This window comes from Lontra canadensis, unplaced genomic scaffold (assembly GCF_010015895.1).
Source record: "Lontra canadensis isolate GAN:19392208 unplaced genomic scaffold, GSC_riverotter_1.0 scaffold125, whole genome shotgun sequence".
NCBI classification, from domain to species: Eukaryota; Metazoa; Chordata; class Mammalia; order Carnivora; family Mustelidae; genus Lontra; species Lontra canadensis.
In genome coordinates this window covers 5,597,118-5,612,813 of record NW_022631119.1, presented here as the reverse complement: position 1 = coordinate 5,612,813, position 15,696 = coordinate 5,597,118, and the positions used below count along the sequence as shown (strand labels likewise).

General features: G+C 53.9%; 2 protein-coding genes across 3 annotated transcripts; both read left to right on the top strand.

The window, feature by feature from the left end:
* Nucleotides 1-1,240: 1,240 nt before the first annotated feature.
* Nucleotides 1,241-4,441, top strand: SERTAD3 (SERTA domain containing 3). Its single transcript, XM_032842179.1, has 2 exons — nt 1,241-1,349; nt 3,322-4,441. The coding sequence occupies exon 2, from the start codon at nt 3,328-3,330 to the stop codon at nt 3,922-3,924; it is 597 nt and encodes a 198-aa protein (XP_032698070.1). The 5' UTR covers nt 1,241-1,349; nt 3,322-3,327; the 3' UTR covers nt 3,925-4,441.
* Nucleotides 4,442-11,084: 6,643 nt separating this feature from the next.
* On the top strand, nt 11,085-13,987 carry SERTAD1 (SERTA domain containing 1). Of its 2 annotated transcripts, none has more exons than XM_032841720.1 (2): nt 11,085-11,232; nt 12,917-13,987. In XM_032841720.1, exon 2 carries the CDS (start codon nt 12,917-12,919, stop codon nt 13,628-13,630), a length of 714 nt encoding a protein of 237 aa, XP_032697611.1. In that variant the 5' UTR covers nt 11,085-11,232; the 3' UTR covers nt 13,631-13,987. The 2 variants fall into 2 exon arrangements, with proteins under 2 accessions (XP_032697611.1, XP_032697612.1); XM_032841721.1 differs by lacking the exon at nt 11,085-11,232 and adding an exon at nt 11,456-11,576.
* Nucleotides 13,988-15,696: the final 1,709 nt, after the last annotated feature.

The window sequence follows — 15,696 nt, the reverse complement described above, 5'->3', positions numbered from 1 at the left end:
GTCATATTGGGCATTTACAAAACTTCACTCAGTGCCTTCCTTGTGTCCAGCCATGTGCTAGGTAACGCTATGGACCAAGTCCCGGTAGGTACCTGCCCTCCGGGGGGGGGGGGGGGGCCGCAGTCCCAACCGCGAGTGCACACAGGGCTAGGAATGGGAGACATAGGCAGAGGGGTCAGGGCCAGGACAGGGGAAGCCCAGGACACTAAGGCAGCCCATAGTGGTACTTCACCCATTCTGGAGCGTCAAGGGAGAACTGAAGGTGTATTTTCAGGATGGGGAAACAAGTTTAAAGATCCAGAGGCCGTCTACCGTCATTTTTGAGTACTTGCTATGGTACATAAAAGACTGGGGATTAGGCAGGAAGAAAACAGACAAAAATCTCAGCGTTTATGGCGGCGGCGGGCACGTAAAGTCATTTTGTGAAAACTGAAATTCAATCACTGTGGCCGGATCCTGGGGAGCCAGGAGGAGTGTGCATCAGGCCAGACGGTGAAGGGCTTTGTGGCAAAAGGGGAGGAGCTGGGACTTTGTCCCCGGGGCAGTAGCGAGCAAGGAATGAGTTCCCAGCAGTGGAGGTGGCATCCTGCCTGAGAGGAAGGACGGGGCTCCGGGAGGAGGGGTGCTGGAGAGACCACTCCAGGACTTGCAGAGAAATCCTGAGGATTAAGAAAGGGGCCGCGGGATACAGAGCGGGCCGGAGCTGGGGGGCCGGGCAGGAAGACAGGAAGCCGGCTGCGATCGCCCAGGCAACGTAGGCCGCGCCGAACCATTGGCTGGTCTTCAGCGGCGTCATCCTCCGCCCCGCAGCGTCCGCCCTCGGAACGCCGGGGGCGCGGCCTCCGCCGGGGCTCAGCCCCACCCGCCCGGAAAGCGGGGTGGGGAGGGGCGTGCCAAGCAGCCTCGCCCCGCCCCCCCGCCCCTGGGCCGACGGGCGTCCCCACCTGGTATGAAAGTATCGCAGAGAGCAATGCTGACGATTTTGGAGCGAGGACAGTGGCTGAGTTGAAGGAAACGGTTCTGACGTCCTCGCCACGCTCCACCCTCGATACGTGGCCCCGCCCCCGGGCGAGTCGGAATCCTTTAAAAGGTCCGGGGAGTAAGGAAAGGGAGGGCGGGTCGGGCGTCTCCTGGCTACAGGCCGGTGGCTCCACCCAGCCAATCCTTGCCCCGCGGCGGGCAGGACTCCAGCCAATCGCGGCTCGCGATTCGGCCCCGGGGCGGAGCTGGGTGGGCGGGTGGCCAAACCGAGAGGCCCTGGGGAGGTGAGTGAGTCTCCTACTCGGCGCTGGTGGGTTGAAAAGCTGCGGTCGTTCCAGGACTTGGTCACTGCGAACCTGGCAGCTAAGGTGAGAGAAAGAGTGAAGCCACCCGGCTTGAGATTTGCCCTGGGTTAGGGGAAGTGGAGGCGCGCCCCCCGAGAGTTGTGGAGGCGGGGTCTGGGCGTGGGTAGGGGCTGCAGATAAGGGTGACTGATGGGGTTGGTGGGGTTTGGGGACTGGAGGCTGAATTCGAGATCCCGGACTGAAGGCGAAGTTGGTAGGGCAGGATCTTCAAGTGGACGGAGTTTGAAGCTGGGACATGGGGTGTTTGGAGAAGCGAGAGAACCAAGGAAGGAACTTTTGGGGCAGGAAATCCGAAGATTGGGACAATTCGCGTCTCCCGTGCGGGTTGAATTCGGGGCTCCAGTGTTCTGGAAAAGGTGTGAAGGGTTGGGGCTGGGATTCTGGGCATTTGGAAAAGCGAGAAAACTACGTGCAAGGAATATTGGTGAGGGAAATGCAGTGGAGAAGAGGAGGTGCTGGGGAGAATCCCATGTTCAGGTCTTGGAGTCAGAGGGAGAGTTGGGGGGTGAAGTCGAAAGGCGTTTGAAAGATGGGAGAAGAGGAGAAAGTTGACGGCTGAGAGTATCAAAATTAGGCTCCCGAATGGAGTAGATCGGAGCGCATTTGTAGTTTTTGAGCGATGTGTTGGGGCCTGGGTCTGTGGACCCGAGAGCAGTTTGGGGGAAGAATCTGGGGCCTTCTTGGGGTCCGAAGGACCAGGAGAAAGCAGTTGTAGGGCCGGAGTCTGGAGTGGGGGAGGGGAGTTCCAGGCGTGGAGCTCAGACCCGCCGCCCTAGAGGCAGCGGAGGGCGGGGCTCGGCCGGCGCCGGGCAGCTGGACGTCCGGGTTCCCTTCCCCCACCTGCCCCGGGCCCTGTGCGCATGCCCTAGGGGAGGGCGGGGGAGGGTGCTCCCTCCGGCGTGCGGAGCCCTCTGGGGATTGTAGTGCACGCTCAACGTTAGCGAGTGTGCCAGGCAGCTCTTGGCCCACATTTCCCAGAAGCCTCTGGACTAAATTGTTGCCTGCCTGGATTCTGACTGGAGTTCCATGGAGGGGGCGGAGCCTGGCAGGAGTCGAGTTTTAGCAAATTTTCTTGTGGGGTGAGCTTTGGGGGAGGCCGAAGGAGTAGAAGAGGGAAAGAGGGAGGCTCCTTCCCAGCTTTTGGGTGTGCTTCCAGTGGGTTAGGAAGAGGACATGGAAAGAAATATACTCCCGGGGATGCCTGGGAGACTTAGTCGCTTAAGCGGTTACCTTCTGCTAGGGTCACGATCCCGGGGTCCTGGGATGGACCTCGCTTACAGCTCCGCACTCGGTGGGGGGTCTGCTTCTCCCACTCCCTTTGCCCTTCCCTTCCACTTGCGCGCGCTCTCTCGAAAATAAATAAATAAAATCTTTAAAAAGAAGATACACTTCCTGTGAAAGAAGAGTCTCAACAAATAGGTGCCTTAACGGGGCTCCAAGTGGCTTGAATATAATAGGCCGTCAATAGATAAAAATATTGAATGAATAAATGGCAATTAAATTCTTGTTTGTTAAGGTTAACTGTAGGTGGGCCCCATGCATATTTTACAGGTGGGATCTCCTTGACCATATGGTGAGAAATTTTACAGTCCTCATTTTACAGATGGGGAAACTGAGACCTGATAAAAAAAAAAAAAAATACCGAGAGGCGATACCACATAACTTACAAGGATCAAACAGCTGAGCAGTGTCAAAGGTAGAATTTAAACCCAAGTTTCCTGACTCCAGGCCAGGTCCCCATACTCCACACCTGTTATATGTAACACTTTTGAAGAAATGAGTATTGTGTCTCAAGGAGACAAATTGACTATTCAAAGCCACACAGGCAAGTAAGTGGGATGCAAACCCAGCTATGTGTCTGTCCAGATCTAGTTTTCTCCTCTGCAGCCCTGTGGGATTCCTCCTATGTCCATTTTATAGATTTGGGATTTGAACTAGCCCTGCTATGTCTGACTTGCTCCTCTTCTCTCTTCAGGGCACCATGGTAGGAGGTTTGAAGAGGAAACACTCGGATTTGGAGGAGGAAGAGGAGGTTGAGAAATGGGACTGGGGTTCAGCAGGCCTGCGGAGCTACCAGCAAGCCCTGCTTCGAATCTCCTTAGACAAAGTCCAGCGAAGCCTGGGCCCCCGAGCCCCGAGCCTACGCAGGCATGTCCTCATACACAATACCCTCCAGCAGCTCCAGGCCGCCCTTTGCCTGGCTCCAGCACCCACCCTGCCCCCTGAGCCCCTATTCCTGGGCGAGGAGGACTTCTCCCTGTCAGCCACCATCGGTTCTATTCTCAGGGAACTGGAGACGTCCATGGATGAGACGGAGTCCCCTCAGAATCCAGTGGCTCCCCCAGGTCCCCAGAACGAAGTGCTGCCCCAGCCTGATCCAGTCTTCTTAGAAGCTCTGAGCTCCCGGTACCTGGGGGACTCTGGTCTGGATGACTTCTTTCTGGACATTGACACATCAGCTGTGGAGAAGGAGCCTGCTCTGGCCCCCCCGGAGCCTCCTCACAACCTCTTCTGTGCCCCAGGGTCCTGGGAGTGGAATGAACTAGATCACATTATGGAAATCATTCTGGGATCCTAAAACTTTGGGGGGCTCTTTCCTCATCTCAGCCTCAGTGGGCTGGATCCCTGGATGCCATTGTGTGTGTGTATGTGTGTTTTGGTGGGGTCTCTAAGCAGTGACTGTGGCCTCCTTTCCTCCCATTTCAGGGTTCCACAAACCATCTTGCATGTGTGTGTGGGTCTGGTTACCGCAGCCTTCTGTGAAGGTGGGTCTTCCTGAATTAATTTATCTGTTCCAAATGCCTTAACATGACTCTGTTTCTGGGAGTCTGATTTCCCACTTCCCACATTGCTTCTGCCTTTCCCTCCAGTTCCTACTCCCCTTGTGACCACTGGGGCCTCAGGGAAGATAAATCTGGGCCTGTCAGAGGATGACAGGGATGTGCTGCCTGGTTACTATGGGAACTCAGACTTTGCTTCTTGCACCTCAAGGGAGCAGGAGGGGCTGGCCGCCTCCCCCAAGGTTGAACCCACCTCTTTGGCAAGACCCCATCCCAGCAGTCTCCTGATTCATAACCAGGCCGGACCACGTGCAATAGGGTGGAAACCAAACCGCTCCATGCCGCGTTATTTAAAAGAAAGGCGGGTTTTGTGGTGGGTTTTGTTTTTTGCTTGTTTGTAATGACTTTGTTGTTGTTGTTGTTTTTTAATAAAATTATTTTGGAAGGGCTGGTGTTGCCTGAAGTTTCTAAACCTCAGCGGGTCAGTGGGAGGGACCCAGTAAGTTCCCTGGACACCTGCACCCCTTACCTGCCAAAGTGGGGGCGGCATATTATTAAACGTAATAACTACTGAGTACTTAAGAGTACTATTCTATCCACTTTGTTTTATTAAGTCATTTAATCTTAATGGTTATATGGAATTTTGTTAACAGGCTTTACATAGGAGGAACCTCAAGTTCAGGGGATGAATCACTTGCTCCCGGTCACACTGCAAGAAAAGCAACGACCATGGGGCACCTGGGTACCTCAGTTGGTTAAGCAACTGTCTTCAGTTCAGGTCATGAACCTGGGATCCTAGGATAGAGTTCTACTCAGCTGGGAGCCTGCTTCTCCCTCTGACCCTCTCCCCTCTGATGCTGTTTCTCAATCTCTCTCAGATACATAAACAAATAAAATATTTTAAAAAAAGCAAGAACCAGGGAGCAAGGACCCAAAACTAAGTTTGGCTTCCAGCCACTGGTTCTTAACTATTTGTGTCTTTGCTACTTGGTAAATTTAGATCGCCAGCCACATGGATGCATACAGGAGGAGAAACAGTACCATGGATTACCAAAAGGATAGGTCACTCTTAGTGCTTAAAAAGTCACCCCTTTCATTGTATGCAATGTATTGCTGAGGCCCAAAGGGTAAGGAAGATGCCCCAAAATAGCATTAAGTGTAGATCTTTCTAGGGGCGCCTGGGTGGCTCAGTTGGTTAGGCGTCTGCCTGCAGCTCAGTTCATGATCTTGGGGTCCTGGGATCAAGCTGAGGTGCTCCCTGCTCAGCAGGGAACCTACTTCCCCCTCCTACCCTTCCTCCTGCTGTGTGCTCTCTCTCTCAAAAAAAAAAAAAAAAAATCTTTTTGAAAAAACTTTTTTTTTTTTTAAAGATTTTATTTATTTGACAGACAGAGATCACAAGTAGGCAGCGAGAGAGGAGGAGGAAGCAGGCTCCCTGCTGAGCAGAGAGCCCGATGCAGGATCCCAGGACCCTGGGACCACGACCCAAGCCAAAAGCCGAGGCCTTAACCCACTGAGCCACCCGGGTGCCCCTGAAAAAACATTTAAAAAAAAAGATCTAGAAAACTGTTGACCAGGCTGAAGTTAAAGTACTAAGGATTTATTTGGGAGGTACAAGCCTAGGCTGGTGAGTAGAGAGAAGAGGGGAGGTCCAGGAAGATGGAATGTGAAATACTGCTGCCCTGGCTAGGCCTGCAAAGACGTTTGAAGGCTCACCAGGTGAGTTTACACAGCATTAGGGACTTTTCTGGAAGGTTTGCAAAGAGGAACCACACCAGGGTGGAGTCCACAGGCCAGGAAAGGAGGGGGATTTTGCCTGTGCTTTCTGACCTAAAGCCAAGATTCTCTCCCTAAGAGGGGCTTTGCATCTAAAAGCAAAAAATAAAATACACACACACACACCTGAAAGTGAGGTAGCTGACCAATGGGTGCCAATCAAGAGAAAGGAGATGATCATGAGAACCTCAAGGCACATGTTTCACATCTCAATTTGGATGCCCACTGGATCAGGTCTTACCCCTACTTAAAACTCTCAGTGACCTCTCACACCCAGAATAAAACCCAAACTTCTGTAAGACCCGGCAATCTTGCTCCTAACTTTGCAGTTTAATCTTCCACTATTCCTCACCTCAAGTCACACAAGCCTCATTTGACCTCAAGCTCATATACCCCAGGGCCTTTGCACTTGTTAATGGCCCAGAGGACATTTCTCCTACAGCTTCACTGATCCAAATGTCCACCTCTCAGATCTCCAGGTGCACCATCCCCCCCCACCCTCTATTTGATTTTCTTAGTAGCACCTATTCTATCTCAAGTTATTTATTACCTATTTATGGTTAGGCTTCAGGTCTATTAGCAACTGGGAGAGGGAGGGGTTTTGTTGGTCTTACCCCAGCTGTATGTCCCAGTACACAGAACTATGCTCAGTACAGGTGTGCACTCAAAAACAAACTTTTTGTTTTCCTATTGAAAAAATGAACTCCTACCTTGCAATGGTCAACCCTCCCTCTTACCTCTCTGAATTCATCTTCCTCACACTACCTCACACTACCACTCTCCAGTTCTTTGAACACACCAGCATGTCCCAACCTCAGGCCTCCAGGAGTACCCACCTCACCCAGCGATTGTGTAACCCGTGAAAAGGAGGACCCAATGTACCCTAAGGATTCCAATAATTGCTTACATTTATTGGGTGCCTACTGTGGGCCTGGTGCTCCTCCAGTCATGGGAATAAAATAGCTCCTGCTCTCACACAGCAATGCATTTGGGGAAGGCTGAAATACACACAAAAATAAGTAAAATGTACTGTCCATCAGGAGGTGATAAATGCTGTAGAGAAAAAGAAAGCAGGAAAGTGTTGGGGGCATTGTTATTTCAATGGGATGGCCAGAGAAGGCCTCACTGACAAGGTGACATTTGAGTTAAGACCTGAAGGAGGTAAGAAGTGAGTCATTATCAGTTGGGGGGTGGGGTGGGGAGGGGGATCCATCCTGGTAATGGTAACAGCTAGTGCAAAGGCCCTGAGGTCAGAACATGAGTGGAATGTTTGCAGGACCCTGAAGAGGTCAGTGTACTTGGAGCAGAGTGTACAAGAACAGAGCATCTTACGAGATGAGGTGAACAAGATGGGTGCCCCACGGGAAGGAGTGAGCTTTACCGAATTTTATGGAAGCCATGGAAGGCTGCTGAGCAGAGGAGAGATGAGCCCTGACTCACCTTTTACTAGGCCCTCTTTGCCTTACAGATACCGAGTGAAAAGGAATCCTGTAGCTGCTAGTACCACAATGAGGACAGTATAAGGAATACCCCCACTTTCCAGATAAACAAACAGGCTAACAGAGGCCCAGCTCCTGCCGGGTTAAAGAACTGATGAGAGAAGTGTAAAGGCTGGCCCGCAGACGAACCCACCTTCCCCAAACTGCTCTCCTCCGGCCTGCGGGGGTTGGTGGTGTGGTGGTGTGGATGGGGCGCGGCCGTCGTGGGGCGTGGCCGGCGAGTCAGGCCCCTCCCACCTGCCCGACTGCATCCCCACCCGGAGCTGGCTGGGCGGTGGAATACCCCGGAGGCGGCGGCCGTGGCGGGAGCCGGCCAGGCGCCTGCTCCCTCCCCAGAGGCCGGGTGGGGCGGCAGGCTGGGGCGGCCGGCTGGGGGCGGGGCGCCTCCCTCCCCCATCCCCTTCCCCTGCGGGCGGAGGCTCCTCCCCAGGCCTGCTGGGCCCGATGGCTTGCTTCTGGTTTCATTTCCCAAAGCTTGACCTCTCTCCCTCTCCCTTCCCCCCCACCCCAGCCCTTTGAATTCCTGGCTCCTTCTGCACTTTCTGGTCTCAGCTCCAGGGTCACCTCCCCAGGGACGCTCCCCTGGACCACCCTCGCAAAGGCCTCCGTATTATCCCGTCCTATTTTGTTTTCTTCAAGGCACCGAAGAGAGGCCGACATTATCTTCCTCGTTTATTCATCTTCCAGGGTCTCAAAACACTCGGAATAAAACATAACGTTCTCTAGACGTCTCTAAACGGCCCGAAAGCTTCTCTGACCGCCCCCTCCGCAACATAGAGTCCAGCTACACTGGCCTCGCTGCCCCGCAGACTCCGTCCTTGAGGCCTTTGCATTGGCCCTTCCCTGTGGCTGGAGCATTCTTCTCCCAGAGCTTTACTACTTCTCTCATTTCATCAGGTCTACTCTGGGAACTTTCTACCAGCATCAGCACCCGCCCAGTCTACCGCACGCCCTTTTATTCCTCTCCTTTCGCTCTGCTTTATTCTTTTCCTTTTCACTTGTCACCTTCTAAAATACTAAATTATTTATTATATAAAGTGTATTGTCCACCCCCCCCAATCAGGGATTTTTATATAATTACTGCCCTGTCTGGCGCACAGGTGTTCGATCCATGAATGTTTTTGTTGTCATACCTCTTTTCTCTGTTTATCCCCTCCCCTCATCCATGAAAAGAGAGACCACTGTGTGAGACTTATCCAGCGCTGTACCCCTAGTGTCTACAACGGCGTCCGTGATATAGTAGGTGCTCAATAAACACATTTTGATCAAATTCTTGAGGTTCCTATGAATCTCCAGCATGTGATCTGGAGCAAGCCACTTTTTTTCCTAGGCCATAAGGATAGGTTATGGGGGAAATTATGTGAATTTGCCTGGGAGGGGCTTGGTTCTAATTAGCATTTTACCCTCTTTTTATTAATTAATTTTTTTTAAAGATTTTATTTATTTATTTGACAGACAGAGATCACATGTAGGCAGAGAGGCAGGCAGAGAAAGAGAGAGAGGAGGAAGCAGGCTCTCCACCGAGCAGAGAGCCCAATGCGGGGCTCGATCCCAGGACCCTGAGATCATGACCTGAGCTGAAGGCAGAGGCTTTAACCCACTGAGCCACCCAGGTGCCCCTTAATTAAATTTTTTTCTTAAATTAAGCATATAGAAAAGATAGGGGCAGGGGTGCCTGGGTGGCTCAGTCAGTTGAGTGTCTGCCTTCTGCTCAGGTCGTGATCCTGGGGTCCTGGGATGGAGCTCCCTCTTCACTGAGTCACCCAGGCCTCACCCCCTCCTCCCGCCCCCTGCCACAAATATCTTTTGTAGCTGTCTCCTCTTCCCCAAATCAGGATTCATTGAGAGTTCATGTGCTTATTTAGTCGTAATAAAGAAATTATATAGTAACTTTCATTCCAGAAATTTCCCCATTACTAAACCCACCAATCCCTTTTTCTGTTTTCTCAAAATGAATTTTTGGTGGAACAGCCCAGTTGTACTTGTAGATGTCCCACATTCTGTATTTGTCTGATTGTATTCACGTTTAATTTGTTCCTCTCTGTTTTCTGGAAACTGAAGCTCAGGTCTGGAGGCTTCACGAGATTCAGCCTATGAAATTTAACAGGGAGACCCCAAAGGGAATGTTGTATACTTCCTAATGCATCACATGGGGTGGTACCCAGTGTCGGGGTGTCCCATGATTGTGGGTGCAGGGTTTCCTTACATGGTTAAGATGGTGAGCAGCACATCTCCCCATCATAAAAGGCTACTTGTCTCTTGGCAGTTAGCAAGCAACCTGTGGGGGAATGCCTTGGAGCCTGCCGAGATCCTGTTAACCTTTTACCCTAAGGTTTGAATGAACATCCATTGATAACTGCTGCCTGAATCAACTAATATAGTTAGAATTTTCTGGAGCTTACTTTGGCCAGGAGCTTTACTCCCGACAGTTCTTCCCACAACTCCAGAAAAGTTAGCAAATGAACTACTTGGAGAAGCTAAGTCCCATTGTCAGTTTATCAGACAAGTGATAAATTCCTATCTACCTATATCCCACTCTGTGCTTCCCCCCCACCTAATTGCCTGTGCCATAACCACAACAGCTATTACTACCAACAAAAGAACATGTTGTGCACCATTCTGAGCATTTTGTGCAATTATTCTTTTTTAAGATTTTATTTATTTATCTGAGAGAGAGAGAGCGCCTGCGCACAAGCAGGGGGAGCCGCGGGCAGAGGGAGAGACAAGCAGGCTTCCCGCTGAGCAGGGAGCCCAAAGGAGGGCTCCATCCCAGAACCCTGGATCATGACCTGAGCCGAAGGCAGACGCTGAACAGACTGAGCCACCCAGGCGCCCCCAATTATTATTTTTTTCTTTTTTCTTTTAGATCTTATTTTTAAGTAATCCCTACACCAAACGCAGGCTTGAACTCAGAACTCGGAGATCAAGGGTCGCATGCTCCTCCGACTGGGCCAGTCTGGCGCCCCTGTGCGATTATTCTTTTTAATCCTCAAAATAATCTCATTTTAAAAAGATGAGGAACCGGAGACCCTAAGGGATTAAAACACTTCCCCAAAGTCGCAGAGCTACTTAGGGAATGGAGCCCGGGATGTTACTCCCGTGGCTCCACTCCTAACTCCGCCCGCTCCTCCTCCCCCTCCTGTAACCGACATTGAGTCCAGCTGCCCGGCCTCTATTTGCTCAATGTGCTATAGGGCTCTTACAGACACAACCTTTTTTTAAATTTTCTAACTCTCAAAACATAGGCAAGAAGATGCCCATTTAACAGAGTCTGTATGGCTCAGAGGGGTCCAAGCATTTTTCCAAGATCGCACACCCAGTGAGCGGTCAAAATGTGAACCCATGCCTACCCGGCTTAGAGTGCAGACCCCTGTTAGGGTTAGGTCTGCAAGGAGCTCAGTTGCTAGGTTTTGGCAAGTGTGTGGGCAGGTGTGCGGACCCGCACCTCGAGAAGCAAGAAACACCAGGCCCCTCGCCCGCCGCCCAACTGTCCCGCGGCTAAAAAAGAGCCAACCCACCTGGCGGGGTACCCTCACGCAGTCGCTGGGCATGCGCCCTGAAACCACCCTCCTCTCCCTTCGAGCCTTCCTTCTACAGGCTCCGCCCATCACCGTCCCAGGCCAATCCCCGGGTGGAAGGCGGGGCCACTACAGGAGTGGGCGGTAGTTAAGGGGAGTCAGGAGTCCGGAGTCGTGCGCCGGAGTCAGAACTGCGTCTCCCGACCCAGGCGTCGGTTGCTGAAGGAGAGCGAGCGAGCGATGCTGCCGTCGCCGCTTCCTGATTGGTTGCGCGTGGATCCCTCTTCGTTCTGATTGGCAGCGGGTCAGCTAGGTATGTAAATGAAGTAAAGGGGCCTGAGGAGAGAAGGGAGACCCGCGGCGGGGTCGTTTGGCAGGTTCGATTCCCGGGTCCGGCCGGTGAGCACCGGGGCTGCCCGGCATCGAGATGCGCGCGCTCCTAAGTGCCGCCCGGCCGGGCTGGGTGAATCACGCCGCAGCCCGGGAAGGGGGCGGAGGCGCCGGCTCTCTGGCTCCGGCTGCGTGACTCACCCGCCCCCGCCGCTTCGGGAGGAGCCGCCTCCACTGCCTGCCGGAAGCGAGCACGGGCCGAGAAGGCAGAAGAGCCCTCCGGAGATCCCGACCCGCACGGCCCTGGGAGGCAGGCAGGAATGACAGGCAGGACGTGGGGGCAGTGTCGAGGATCCCGGGGTCCGAGGGGCCGGAATCCCCGGGAAAAGCCGTCCTGGCGCCGCTAGGGGGCGCCGGGACCGGGGGCAGTAGTCCGGGTGGGGGCTGAATTCCTGCGGTTCTGGACTCCCGGGTCTTCGGGGAAGGAGGCAAGAACCGTTTTGAATAGTGTGAGGGGGTCACTCTTAATGTCCTGTTGGTCAAGGGCTCGGGGACTGGACCCTGCAAGCTACCAAACTCAAGCAAGTTGGGCCCGGGGTCCGGAACCCCAGGGGCCCCTACCCCGGGGAAAGTGTGGGTTTTTAAAAGTTCTCTCAGTGACCCCCGGTGCCCGTCAGGATTTCCCAGCAAGCTCTGTCTACTCTGCCTCCCAAATAAATCCTGAATCAACCAACTTTCTTCCAAGTCCACTGCCAACCACCTTCTTCTCCAAGCCACCATCATCACCCACCCCAGAGTGCAGTAGCCTCTGAATGGAGCTCGGGACCACGTTCTTCTCCGGTTTCCCTTCCTTCCCGCATCATCTTCCTCAAAGCAGCTTAGGGGGATCTTCTGGAAACCTAACCAGTTCACAACGCCACCGTATTCCCTGATCAAAATCCTTCAATGACACAGTGCAGTCCAAACTCTGCCTCTGCTTGTTCTCCAAAGCCCGTCCCATCCTGCGTCAATCTGTGCGCTGACAACACTGGTGCTTTTTATTTTATTTTATTTTTATTTTATTTTAAGTTCAAGTTCATCCAGCCTCCAAGTCTTTCTTTGCCTTTGTTGTTGTTCTTTCTTACCTGAATGCTTTCCCCTTGGTTCTTCCGTGGCTGACTCCTGCTTGAGGGCTCAGCTCAAATATCACCTCCTCCCAGGAGCCTTCCCAGACCACTCTCCAGAGAACCTGCTAGTATCTTCCTAGCACCATCTGGACATTTCCTGTATTTATTTGTCTGATGGGTGGTAGACACTCAATAAATGTCAAACTATGTGAAACAGCTGCTTTCCCGGGGTTAAAAAAAAAATTTCCTGAATATTGGGCGCTTCACCTGGTTCGCTAAAGAAATATACTGGTTATTCAGAGTACTTGTTAATCAGAAGAGTTACAATGTATTAGGCACTGTTGTAAGTTATTTTTGTATATTATCGCATTGATTCCATAAAACAACTCTTTGAAGTAGATAACTATTATCATTCGTATCTTAAAGTTTCCCTAAGAAAGCAGAGGCTCAGGAAATTAAATGGCCTGCCCAAGATCACACCTGCACATCAGTTATCAGAGCCTGGGTTTGAACTTCACGTTGACTTTCTATAACGGATGACTGACTCCTCCCTCCCTGCAGATGATGCTGAGCAAAGGTCTGAAGCGCAAGCGGGAGGAGGAGCAGGAGAAGGAAACCCTGGCAGTGGACACCTGGTGGCTGGATCCCAGCCTCCCTGCTGCGGCCCAGGCCCCCCCACCGGCCACCTCCAGTTCCCTCTTTGACCTTTCGGTGCTCAAGCTCCACCACAGCCTGCGGCAGAGCGAGCCGGACCTGCGGCACCTGGTTCTGGTAGTGAACACACTGAGGCGCGTCCAGGCATCCATGGCCCCCGAGCCGACCCTGCCACCTGTGCCCAGCCCCTCTGCGGCCCCTTGTGTGGCTGACAGCCTGCTGGCCAGCTCCGATGCCGCCCTCTCGGCCTCCATGGCCAGCCTGCTGGAGGACCTCAGCCATATTGAGGGCCTGAGCCAGGCCCCCCAGCCCTTGGTGGATGAGGGGCCCCCAGGCCGCCCCGCCGGGGGATCCCCACCCAGCCTGGGTGCCTTGGACCTCCTGGGCCCGGACACTGGCTGTCTGCTGGACGATGAGCTCGAGGGCCTGTTTGAGGACATTGACACCTCTATGTATGACAGTGAACTTTGGGCACCAGCCTCCGAGGCCCTCAAACCTGGCCCTGAGGACGGACCTGGCAAGGAGGAGGCTCTGGAACTGGATGAGGCTGAGTTGGACTACCTCCTGGACGTGTTGGTGGGCACACAGGCCCTGGAGCGGCCACCGGGTCCGGGGCGCTGATGCCCACAGTGGGGATGGTAGTCTGGTGTCCCAACTGAGCCTGGTGGCTGGACCAGCTCTCCTCTGAAAGACATAGCTGGCTTCCCTAGAACAGAGAGAGAGAGGCTTTGGAGAGAAGAATCCAGTCCTGAGCAACTCCACCTCTATCCTCTTGTCTAGGACTCGTGAGGGGAGGCTCGGGGAGGCTGGGATTGGCCGTGGGGATGGGAGGACAGAGCCTGGTGGCTGGAAGATGATTTGGACCAGGCCCTGTGCTGGACTGAAACCCCAGGGGCTGGAGCCTGGGAGTCTTTTCCCTGATGTGGGAAGAGACCACACCATTTTGTGGAAATTAAAACCAGTCCTGGGAAATTTCAAGTCTGTGTGCTTTGTATCTGGGCTAAGGGCGACATAGTAACTTCCAGCATTTAGTGAGCAGGGAACTGGGTACCTGGCACAGTGCTAACCCTTGCCATCCCCCCGAACAAGATGGGCGTGATTACTATCCCCACTTGACAGCCCAGAAACCTGAAGCTCCAAGAGGTCATCCCTTGAGGACGTGGGTTTCAGACCATGAACTTCACTGCTTTATATCGGTCTGAGAAGCAGATGGATTAGCTCTGGTAACTGGAGAAAACTCCCCAGAAGTACTCGGCCAGGTTTCCCTGAATCTACCTCTGTGTCTTGGGGCTGGGGGCAAAAGGGAGCTTTCAGAATGAGCCAGAAAGAAAAGCCCAAAGCTGGAGGCTGGACAGAGCCTCCCAAAAGAGCATGGAGAGCCAGCTCTCCAGGAAAATGGGGAAAGACAAGGAGACTCCAGCAAGTTAAAAAAAAAAAAAAATTCCCTCAGGGCCTCAAATCTCCATTTGGGCAGAGGATAGGGCAACTTGGAGGGGGGCTGCGAAATAAAGCCACCCGGTTTAGTGGCGTGACCGCAAGGCAGGCGGTCCTGCTTTCCTTCTAGAAGAAACCCAGGCCCCCGCGAGCCGGGGCCACCTGCCCGACTGCTTATGTGATCCGGCTGGCCTGAGCGCCGGGTGTCTGCGCCGCCCCCGCGGTCCAGCCGCATTCCTGGCCGGGCTGGGAGGGGCCGCACACTCAGAGGCCTGGCACGGGACCCAGGCGGCGTCCTTCCTGGCGGCAGTGGGGGCAGGGCAGCGCCCGGGGTGCGGCGGGGGGGGGGGGGGGGGGGACCGGGAAAGCTGCGGGGGGGGGAAGCAGGCGGGTGGGGGTGAGGGCCGGGAGGAGCAGAGGGCCGGACGGTGACCTCCAGGCCCACTGGGCCTCGAGTGGGGAAGACGCCGGCGAGGGGACATCAAAATCGTTGGGCCCCAGGGCCTACCCTCCGGCCGGAAGCTCCAGGGAGGCTGAAGCTGGGGTGAAACTGGGGGAGGCGGGCAGCTTCGGCGGCCCCTTGGGCCGGGAAGGGGCGGGCAGAGCGGAGCTTCCTGGAGGAGGAGAGGAAGTCGTGCCCATTTCTGGAAGGGGCTGAGGCGGCCCACGGAGGCGGAGTGGAAATGGCCCGAAGCGAGCTGGGGCGTGGCTGAGGGTCTTCCGGGTGCCTGACTCCAACACCTGGTGACAGTGGGACTCAGTGGGACTCAGACTCGGTTTTGATCCGGACCCAGACCTTGGGAGTTCGGGTGTTGGGCTCAGCAATGCCCTCTGGTGCTCAGTCTGAGGGTCTGAGATGCCACTGCCTTAGGTTCCCTTGAGGTCTGTCCAGTGGTCAAGGAGTCCCCCAGTGTGGGGTCAGCAGTGCGCTCTGTTTAGGACACTCTGGGAGCCTGTTTCTGATGTCTCTGTGTGCCAGAATGGGGGATAATCTGTGATACATGCTGGTGCAGACAGCCTACCCATCTGTCAATGATGCTCCCATCTGCCCCCGTGCCTGCTTGGCCAGCGATGCCCCCTTCTCCCCAGAGCCTCTGCAGACAGTTGCACAGGTTGTGCACTAAACATAAACACCATATTTAAGGGGCTACCATGCATGTTTCAGGCACCATTCATTTACATATTTACTACAACAGTTTCCCAGCAGATGGAGGTCAAGTGCCTTGGGGAAGGGGCAGGCCTTTTGCATAAAA

Coding starts and splice junctions, on each gene's coding strand:
- SERTAD3 (XM_032842179.1), top strand. CDS start 3,328: ATGGTAGGAGGTTTGAAGAGGAAACACTCGGATTTGGAGGAGGAAGAG.
- SERTAD1 (XM_032841720.1), top strand. CDS start 12,917: ATGATGCTGAGCAAAGGTCTGAAGCGCAAGCGGGAGGAGGAGCAGGAG.